Source organism: Ornithodoros turicata, chromosome 6 (assembly GCF_037126465.1).
Source record: "Ornithodoros turicata isolate Travis chromosome 6, ASM3712646v1, whole genome shotgun sequence".
Classification (NCBI taxonomy): Eukaryota; Metazoa; Arthropoda; class Arachnida; order Ixodida; family Argasidae; genus Ornithodoros; species Ornithodoros turicata.
In genome coordinates, this window is record NC_088206.1 from 54,108,349 (window position 1) to 54,118,767 (window position 10,419).

Below are 10,419 nucleotides of genomic sequence, written 5' to 3' on the forward strand. Positions count from 1 at the left end.
AGAACTTGCAAGAGACATTCAGCCAAGTCGTGTGTAGACTAAACTGCTGCGCCTGGTGTAAAAAATCTGAACATAATCACGTCAATTAAACAATGTTGCGTGTGCATAAATTTCAGCATAAAATAGGCTAACTACGTGCAAGAGGACCTATTTGACTGTTCGCAACTAAGCCCGCGAAGCGCGCGGTGTCATTTGTTCGTGCTCAGCCAGCGCTCGCTCGTCGGAATGCTTGCGTTTAGCTTAGACGTGTTGCCGGACTTACTTACTGTCAGTACACTGTTGTGTTCTCTCCATTACGATTTTAGGTAGCCACAGTACGCAATGCTCCACCAAGCATTCGTCGCCTCCGTTCTAGCGATATCTCTCGCATGTCCGGCCATGGCTTGGTTATCCTTTCATGGCCGGAGTAACAATGAATTGGTCAACTACTTAAAAAGTGAGTATCGCTCCCTCTCCGTTTATTGACGTGTTTTTGCGACTATATTACGAGTATTTGCGGATACTTAATATGCATGAAGTTCAATTGATGTACACTTTTTACGGGGGGCAATCGAGTCGCCTTTGTTGGTCACACAGAACTGGGCATCGTCACGACTATAGCCAAAAAACGGGAGGATGAAGGGTGGAGATGCGTAGAGGGTGCGTGAGTCAATCGGGGAGTGCAAAGGGCTAGAGGGGTTGTTGGGCAAGACTCCCCTCCTGCAGAAAGAGAACAAGGTTCCTTGCTTTGGCGGAACGTTCGGTAGAAGAACCTCCGGGGTAGAGGATGTGATGGAGGTGGGCTTCGCGCGCAGAATGGTATGCTCGGCATCCTCGGTGGTGGTGGTGATGGCGATAGGGCTTGCCGTTGTCGGCCTCATGTCGGCATCCTCGCAGGACGACCTACTACGGTCGTAGCCAATCATCGCATATGATTATATTATTCTCTCTCCTGATTTGTTGAAAATAGAAGGCATACGCCTTTCCGCTGGAATGCACGGAAGTTTAATAATTGCAGGGACTATTTGCGGTTTTGAGGACTAAATTCCAGTGTCTGAAATGAGGCGTAATTCACTCTAGACGTGTGGATGCTGTAATTGCTTCCCAGTTCACTGAATCTAAGACACAGAATTTGGGTAAAGAATAAGGTCCACTATATAAAACAGCACCAGTACACGAGAGAGAGAGTGAGACAAGACGAATGAGCAAGTTGGATGTAGCTCATCCCACAGAATTATGTTTGCTGATTGCCAAGAGAATGTTGGATAATTAATTCTTTTAGCTGGGGCAAGGTATACATATTAGGCAGACGGAAAGATGTCTATAAATACCAGATTAAGAGACCATCCGACGTCTCTCACTGGCAGAGCCGTAGCGACGGGGGTGCGAGAGGTGCAGCCGCTCCGGGCGCCCTCGACAGAGATGGCAGGCCCTGGCAGGTTGGTTCAACAGTATAAAGCGGGAATGAAGGGAAATTGAATTCACGATCTCAGCACTGCAAATAAGCGTTTTCTTTTCTTTGTTTACAGGGTTTCTGACGGCAATGGGAGAGGAGGGAGAGGCGCTTCATATTTGCCCTGCCCTGGGCGCAAACTCGCCTCGCGACGGCTCTGCTCACTGGTCCGGATTCGGATTGTCATGTTCAGTCACCCCTATGAACTTGAACTTTCAGTACATTGTGCCGCTTGAGATATCTTTGTAAAGGCAGGCACCAGGGGCGTCGGACGTCCTTTACGGCAGGGGGGCGAGCCCTAACCTAGCCCAACCTAATGTAGAGGAGCCATTGATGTGCTTATGAGAAATGACTCATCCACGCAATCCGTTAACTATGGAGGGCGTAACGCATATGGGAAGGCTGCCTCGCGTTCTTGATTACCTTGAGGCGAAAACGAAATTGGCGTTTGAGCAGCACAAACTGAAATATTGGTTAATTGTTTCATTAAGCGCGATAAGACAAGTAGAAGTAAGCGAGCGGTGGCTTGTTTCTTTATTTTTGATTTTTGTTCTCGTCATAAGAACAGCGTTGTCGTCATTATTGTTGCACTAAAAAGGCTCTGCCCAGTGTTCTGGCCATGGCCCAGGCAAAGACAGCGGATATGCTGCACGTTTTATTAAGCACACCAACGAACCGCTTAAAGATTCCTCGCGTCTTCGAGAAATCTGCGCTTTCCTGTATCGCGTCTGAGCAAGACTACTGCATGACGTGTCTCTACTCTTCGCGCAGCAGGTCCGCATCATACAGTTTCGCATAGGGTAGTTGGGTGTACAGTACCCGTTAGGGTGAATTTAGTCTTCAACTTTTATACGGGTGTTCGTCTTCATTCTGCGTGGTTACAGAGCTGAAGGTGAGTCTGTCCAACACCACCTAGATAGAAAAAGCCTGCGCATTGCCTCCTGTCCATCCTTCGTTACGTGGACATATATAGTCAGAATTCGTCTGCTACTGCGATTCACCGTTCTGCTAATTCAAGAAGAATGATTGCAGCTCACGTGGAACCAGCAGATCAACATATTTAGACAAAAAGTGCAAGACGCGTTCCAGAAAATCCGTTTTGAGAAAGATTGAGACCGTTTTGCGCTTTATTTCCAAGTTTTCCCATTTAGTACGCGGGGACGTTCTATCACAACTTGCAGACGATGGTGGTTCTTCTCCATGGCCACGACCGCTGAAAGCCCGTTCGTGATTGGCTACGGCCGTTGAAAACACGATCCTGATTGGCTGACTCTTAATCGTTACGTCAAGTCGACGAGCGCGCAGGCTTTCTGTATCTAGGTGGTGTTGGTCTGTCTCGGACGACACCTTCAGATGAACAATGGCGTGACGGGAACCTTAGAGCGAAAGTCTCTCTGTCTCTCTCTCTCTCTCTCTCTCCCTCCCTCCATCCCTCCTGTGTTGTGTAGTTTCGTTGTTCCATGTACTGGGCCCAATTTACTCATTTGTTTCAGTATAGTGCGTACCCCGCTGCACTGAGCGCGTGTTGAATGCCGACATGTATCTCACTGACATAATTCGTACCAATGAGAGGCGCAATTGCATTGGAGGGTGATGGGTTGAGAAAAAGGGGCAACATTTATGTTTACAGGGATTGACATCATTGTGAGCGACAAAGTAGAAACCGTCATGAAATCAGTGGACCGCAGAAACTATGCCAACCACAACCCATACGATGATTCGGCACAAGACATCGGGTACGCTGCTACTATCAGCGCTCCGCACACGGTATGGATTATATGGGTAGTTTCCATGTACTGTATGGACGCTATATAAGAATAAATGAATGCAGCACGCACGGGCACTAGAATCTCTGAAAGATCATCTACGCGATAGAGCCAGGGCTCTAGATGTCGGATCGGGCAGTGGCTACATAACGGCTTGCATGGCTTTGATGGTGAGGTGAAATTCTGCCGTCAGAAAGAACGGGCTCCTATCTGAGTTGCCCCATTAGTGTCGGTTGAAAATGCTCTTCGTTATAATAATAATAACCCAGGTCGGCAACGACGGATTGGTTGTAGGCATCGATCACATTCCAGAGTTGGTGAACACGTCTATTGCGAACATTAAGAAGGATCAACCAGGTCTTATCGAGTCCAAGAGGATCAAGCTGATTGGTTAGTGGTACATGGTGTAGACGTAAGAGCTGTCGTAAGTGTTTACCTTGTGCAAAATGGGAGAATGTTCCAGATGAAATTTCTCACAAATGTGTTAATGAACTGCGCGATGGAAGAGTGCTCTCACGAAATATTATGGAATGGAAGAACGTCGCGTGAAGAGGAACCGTGTGCCAGGCGACGAAAGCAGAACCATACAAAGTTGGCCTGACCAGAAAGACTTGTGCCCGTATCTTAACCGTAACTGTGGAGAAGCGAACGCTTACTGGGCTGTGAGCATGTCGAAGCATTCTGGTTCTGCCACTCGCGTGACTGGCTTCCGCTCCCAAACTACACTGTTTAAGAACATTTAATGACCAATACAAATGCACTGGGAAAATGTCAGCTTTATTTGCACCAAAATTAGAACTGTTTGAAGAGAATTGTGACACATTTATTGCCACATTTAGCGAATTCATGCTGGGTCACGACACGGAGGCTCTTAAGCTCCGAAGTCTTAACCACACTCCCTTATATTCTTGTCATGTAACGTTCACTTTTGTCAGCAACGAACTTTTCTGTATTATGTAAGTACGACAGGACACTTAAAACAGACCATGTATTCACGCCAGCGACGTCCGCTATTATTGCTGAAGAAAGAGCAGACACTGCTCATTGGGCAGAAGTTCCACCGCCTATTTTGTTGAGCATTCGTATACGGTGTCGGAATAGCAGGTGTCCCGCAGCGTACGCTTAGCAGACGACATCGTCTGCGGCTTTTCGTGTCGTCTGCTATCGAATATGACATTCTATAAGGTATGACATTCTTTTTCACAAGCATCTTTCCCTAGCGTATTCTGGGGAATCTCGCTCGTGTGGATATGTGAAATGTGAACATCTAACGCAAACTATACTCTTCCTTTCTGATTGTCAACACTCGTAGGGAATTCTTGCTCAAGTGTGTCCCCTACTGTACCGTATCTGCTTTTTGCGGTTGAAATGTAATGTGCGCACTATCGCGTTCAAACCACGACCTAAATTATAACGACCATGTCATAATCGGCAACCCGTATGAGAATCCCGTCCGCACGATCCGCTAGGGGCGCTATACTGATCGGCCCGCCAGAGCCGTATATTAAAAGGGAGTCTGGCCATTGGGAGGAGTCACAAAAAGAGGCTCGACCTGTCAATTGCAGTTTCGGTCCTCTGATTGGTTTGCTTTTGACCAAGGGGGTCGCCATGACACCTAACTGCCACCCAAAATGGCGACGAAAACAAACTCAGTTAAGCGAGGATTTCTTGACAAAAAATTTCCAGTCTACTCTGATTTTACGCTGCAAATGTACATACTCATACACGTTTCTCGGAAATCAGCTTCAGCTTATGGTCATTTATCCATATCTAACTGAAAATAATACATTTTGTCGCCGGTGTTAGGCCTAGTGAACACGGCAGTCACAACGAGATCATAACAAAAACAGCACTGTGCTGTACAATCTTACATTTAATTGCTGGATTTCATTGATATAAACATTTTTGCGTTTTATATTACAACTATTCATGTAGGAAGGGAGTTGCCTCAGGACAGAAGCCGCCGATATTTCGAACAGAGACTGTTCTTCTTCTGGGCACTTTCATGGGCTATTCATGTAGATTTGCTAAAAATCAAACCGACAACAGAATGCGTCCCGACAGGTGGTTCTGTTGGCAGCGGTACAACGACAGAAGCAGACGACAGTTCCCGACGTGCCTTACGCTCCCTATAGGTGGCATTCATCAAATTTGCACCAGAAATCCACTAGTTTTGCAGATTGCAAGAGGTATCCATTTCAATCCCATCCAATCCACTTGCCACCCAAAATGGCGCTGCCCATGTTGGATACCGGGACAAATAGTGAGGATAGGTTGATTGATAGCGACCCTTATTTCAAGACTTCATTGGTCGGAAAGCTGAAAAAGTGGGTGGAGCTTCAGGTATAGGCATGACCCATTAATGGCCAGACTCCCTTTTAATATACGGCTCTGCGGCCCGCGAGACCTACATCATGATTGGACAATGGAAATTTGAATTTTGAACGCGCAGAAGCGGGCGTACGACCACCGTTGCAGACGAGAGTAGCAGGCGACATCAGTATAGCTCCTATGAAGACGCGTAGAACGATGATGACAATCAGCTTTAGAATGAACCATCTTCCGTAGGATATCCACCGCTTGTACAGAAATACTAAGGTAAGCTGAATTACAAAGTATTGTAGAAGTTGAGGAAGCAATAACCGGGCCGATGAGTAGCGCCACCGCTAGCTTCCAAATGCGGCGCTGGGAGGGGGTGCCCATGATATGGTCGCCATAATCTAGTAGGGCGTGGTTCAAACGCATCCCAGCAACATACCCTGATTCTGCGCGTTTGCAATATGTCCGCTGCTTGCGAAGGGCTATGTGTAGGTCCACGGACTGAGGCATCGCTTTCGAACGTGTCGACACATAACGCGAACTCAGCCAGACAGAACAAGATGCGTCTGACGTCTCCCATTTTGTCGGTGTCTCCCAACAGTTGGAGATGGCAGACAAGGGTTCGCTCCCGACAGCCCCTACGATGCCATTCATGTTGGAGCGGTCGCCCCGGAATTGCCCATGAAGGTAGCGGGACTTTTAGTTTCGTTAACTAAACATTCGTTGACTGTACTTTTGTCCCTCTTCGCAGCTGCTGCAACAGTTGAAGAATGGAGGTCGCATGGTCTGCCCAATTGGTCACGGGGGCTTGAGTCAGAAACTGGAGCAAATCGACAAGCTTCCAGACGGGACGGTGAAAAGAACCGAGCTGGCCGACGTGGCGTTTGTGCCACTCACGGACAGAGAATCCCAGCGGCTCTCTAGCAGGTTACTATCTTGCTGCACAAAGTCCTCTACGTTGCGGTCAGGGCCGTGCAGACTGCGCAGCAGCACACCTGAAAGACAGCAGGCATGCATAAATGCATGCATGTGGTGAATGCCGGTATAGAATGAATATAGAAAGTGGATTCTAAAGCACTAAAAGAACGCGTTTTAGGTGCAAAAAAGGACCCCAAAAAGCATGTATTTTCTCGGAACAGGCACGGTCAATATTGCACTACCAGCACTAGGAGCGATGCCGTCAGGGTTGGTTGCTTTACGGTAGCATCCCACTCTATCGCGTGCATTTGTGTGACAATTGCTACTCAGAAATGATACGCTTGTAAGTAAAACTTCTTATGTCGTTCCTCGTTGCACTGCAAAGATTCCACAGCGCCAGCGAGAGAGAGAGATAGGAAGAAAAATGTGGAATAAAATATTTTGGCGTTCACAAAACCGCTCTGATCGACATGGCAATCTTTATTTTGGAATTGAACTCCAAGCACCGTGCAGGCGTCTTATTGAAAGCATGAAGACAGTAGAAAACAAGCATCATTGTGTTCCGGCGTGAAATTCTGTCGCCTGTCACTACCAATTGTCCTACGACAATGCCGAGAGCCAATGTCCTATGCCGAGAACGACCTCACGACGTCGACAAATCTGATAGTGCGTGCCTGTACGAACCAGGGATCGGAACCGAAACTAAACCCGAACCGAAAACCGCCAAAAAGGCCGTATTTTTCGCTGAACCGGAACTACACCGAACCAAAATATTTATTTTATCGCGTTGAACCGAACCGGAACTGAACCGAAATAATTTTAGGAGGTGGTTACCGGTTCACGAAACGGTTCAGACGTAATGTGCGTTGTGAGAGTTGGGACTACGATTTATATAGCGGATTGAGTCGCGCTGCCAAACAAGTTCGAAACCGAAACTGTATAAAACGAAACTACAACCCAAGTGTGCGAGTTATTTCCTCCTCGTAGCTATGGCGTTCATATAGTCCCCCCACACACACACACACACACAGTTGTGTTAGTTTTGAGGTCGCCATTTTCGCAGTTGTGTAGGCTTCCTTGTAAGCGATTTTTGTCGTACAGCAACGCCAAGTTTTCATTTTGGGATGCGAAAATAACGGCCAGTCCCTAAGCAGGATGTAACAGGGTGTATATGATGAGTGAACATAGAGTGAACACTATGCTACCGGTTGCACCTGAAATTCAGACCTGAAACACGCAGTGTTGCTGTTAACCCACTGCTGTGTCGGCAAAAACAACTACAAAAGTGCATTTGTGTTATTTGAGAATCGTAAGGATGTGCTTGCTTTTAACCCATGGCAATCTCCTCGAAATTAATTTGCGCTTACTGCTGAGCTGATCCCGAACCGAACCAATATTCCTGAACCTGAATCCGAACCGAACTGAAAAAAAATAACGGTTCCGATCCCTGGCTACGAACACGGGTACCCACTAGGGATATCGTCGGGAACAGAAGGAGCGTCACCACCACAGCTGTAAAGTAACTAATTACAAGTAATTGCGTTATTGTACGTTTTGTGCCACTAATTACTCTAATTTCCGAGTAACTTGTACTCCGAGGAAAATTACTTACTCAATCTTGTTTCCATGGGAGTGTTAGGTCCTGGGGTGGAACGGTAGAATAATTCCAATGACAACTTCAAAAATGTCCGGCTGTTAAGAACAAATTTATCAGCATTATCAGCTTGACTACCAAGCAAGCGAATATGTGGGTTGTTTCAGATGATCGTTTTCAAGAAGTACTAAGTTTGTACTACTATACGGAAGTAACTGAGAAGTAACTGAGTAACATTTCACGAGTAACTAACTGAGGTACATTTCAGTTTAAGTCACTTTTCCTGTTACCATGATTAAAAGCGTTAAAACTCCAGTGCCGGGGAGCTAAAACGACAGACACCGACACATACACTGCTTAATCATGATACATTTAATCATACACTTAATCATGATTCCAGAAAACCGAACAGCCTGGTTTTTAACCCGTTTTCCTGTAACTTAGTTACTCAGTCATGTAGCTGTAAGTTAACGGTAGCACGGTGTGCAAGGAATGCATGCGAAAAATAATTCACTTTCTGTCACAGCGGGAGGCAGGGGAGGGGGGAAAATTCTGTGATGTAGCGCGGCGAAGCGTGTCCTTGGCTGTTGCGAACTTGTGCAAAACTATGAAGGAACCACGGAGCAAGTAAAATATGCACGTTTAGGCACTTATCGACGCCTATTTTCACAAGAGCACTAATCAGAGAAAAGACAAAAAGAGCACTAACATTAGGGTACACCCGTCCCCTTCCACCGATCCGTGCTTAGAACATTGAAAGGCAGCATCTGAATATGTCTCCCGACGAAAAGGCATATGCCTGGAAATGACAAAGCAAGTGTCACAACATGCCACTGACATGATGTGCCGCCATCAGCTGATGCTGTGCGGATTAAAGCCTTCAGTTTTCATTTAAGAAGACTCTGGTAGCATTCGAGGATGACGCACCATTCCCAAACTGAAGCAGAACAGCGTGTAGGGATGGTGTGCACTGCTTGGAGTAGTCCTTTGATCTGCATGAATATGTTCTTTTCCTTACAGAGCCTGAACGGATACCGAAGCAGCGAGAGGGATGAGCAGTTAACCTGCAAATGTCACCGCGCCTAAACATTATTCGCTAATGTATTCCTAACGTATCGTTAATGTATGCAGCATCTCACAGTGTCGCCTTTCGACTGGTATGCTGAAACAGGAATGTCTGTCAAGAACCCATTTTGGAAGATCTGCAAGTACTGGAAGCAATGGGTGGAAACTAACCGAGGAAGCACCAAGCCGTTCCACCAAATCAGTACCTGCGTTTACTGGGAGGACAAGTTGCTTTCCGAAAGGTGATTTTTTTGCCCTTTAGGCGGGCTTAGCGAGGGGGCAGTTGCCCCCTGCCCCCGACGCCCGGCCCTGCACTAAATGAAAAACGTAACAAATGACGTAACGACTAATGACACTGTAAAACAGCGCTAAATGTATGATGGTATGCAGGCTAAAGTCACTGGATTGGGGAAAATAATACCACGCTTCCTTGATAACCGTGGTAAGGTACCGTGGTAATATCATCCCTTCCCTTTCGCGCCTCGACCTTGGAACAACAATGGCGGCCCCAGCATGGATTCCTATGCTACGGTTCGTATACCAATCCGATGTACAGAGTGTAGTCGGTTAGACAGTCCTGTCTGATTCCATATGAGAATTCTTGCGCGTTGTGTGGAAAATTCGTTTCCAGTTAGCAATCATTGTTCTCAATATGTTTGTGTCATACTAAATGCAATCAAAAATCAATCTGTTTTCGTTGCCATGCGTAGAATTCAGTGCAGTGATGACAAAAGAAATTACACTTATTATTTCAGCTATACACTTGTTTATTTTGATAAAGTACAATTGTCCTATTCCAAACTCTGAAGTTTTCTTTTGTTGCCTTGATTGGTGAACTGAGAGTGCATCATATAGTGGTTCCTTATGATGGGCCGCTTGAATCCAGCGTTGATTAATGCAATCGATACGAGGTCACCGCATTTGTGTCGCTTCAGTAACACGCATTTAGTTGCTACAAACTTGTGCAATCTCTTATTGATGCTTCCTGTCTTTCTATGAAGATTCTTGAATGGTGTACAAGAGAGCATTAGGTGAAGATCGTCCGGTGGTCCACCGCAGTTGATGTGGTCGTTGAGTTTAATTAAGTGGTGATACATCAGACATTGTACAACAATATTAAACTTCCGCCCATTCGACATCATTGCAAGAACTGAAAATAAAGTAATAAATAATTGCATGTCTGTAATAGTAGAACATGTCACATGGAACATATCACGTGATAAGATTTTTTCCACCTTTTTGTACTTTCTACATCAATAGTTCGATGTAACTTCAACAAACACACAATGATTTGCGTGATATACACTGCTTGTATGTGGTAATTT

General features: G+C 46.1%; 1 protein-coding gene across 1 annotated transcript; it reads left to right on the forward strand.

Moving 5' to 3' along the window:
* Positions 1 to 201: 201 nt before the first annotated feature.
* Positions 202 to 6,893, forward strand: LOC135398063 (protein-L-isoaspartate(D-aspartate) O-methyltransferase-like). The gene is made up of 6 exons (XM_064629500.1): positions 202 to 436; positions 3,063 to 3,199; positions 3,264 to 3,368; positions 3,468 to 3,588; positions 6,119 to 6,204; positions 6,269 to 6,893. The coding sequence occupies exons 1-6, from the start codon at positions 322 to 324 to the stop codon at positions 6,551 to 6,553; spliced, it is 849 nt and encodes a 282-aa protein (XP_064485570.1). The 5' UTR covers positions 202 to 321; the 3' UTR covers positions 6,554 to 6,893.
* Positions 6,894 to 10,419: the final 3,526 nt, after the last annotated feature.

Bases quoted from the DNA above. Each gene is read 5' to 3' on its own strand.
- LOC135398063 (XM_064629500.1), top strand. From the start codon at position 322: ATGCTCCACCAAGCATTCGTCGCCTCCGTTCTAGCGATATCTCTCGCA. The intron at 3,200-3,263 runs GTATGGATTATA...AAATGAATGCAG, and splicing joins CTATCAGCGCTCCGCACACG to CACGCACGGGCACTAGAATC. The intron at 6,205-6,268 runs GTAGCGGGACTT...CCCTCTTCGCAG, and splicing joins CCCCGGAATTGCCCATGAAG to CTGCTGCAACAGTTGAAGAA.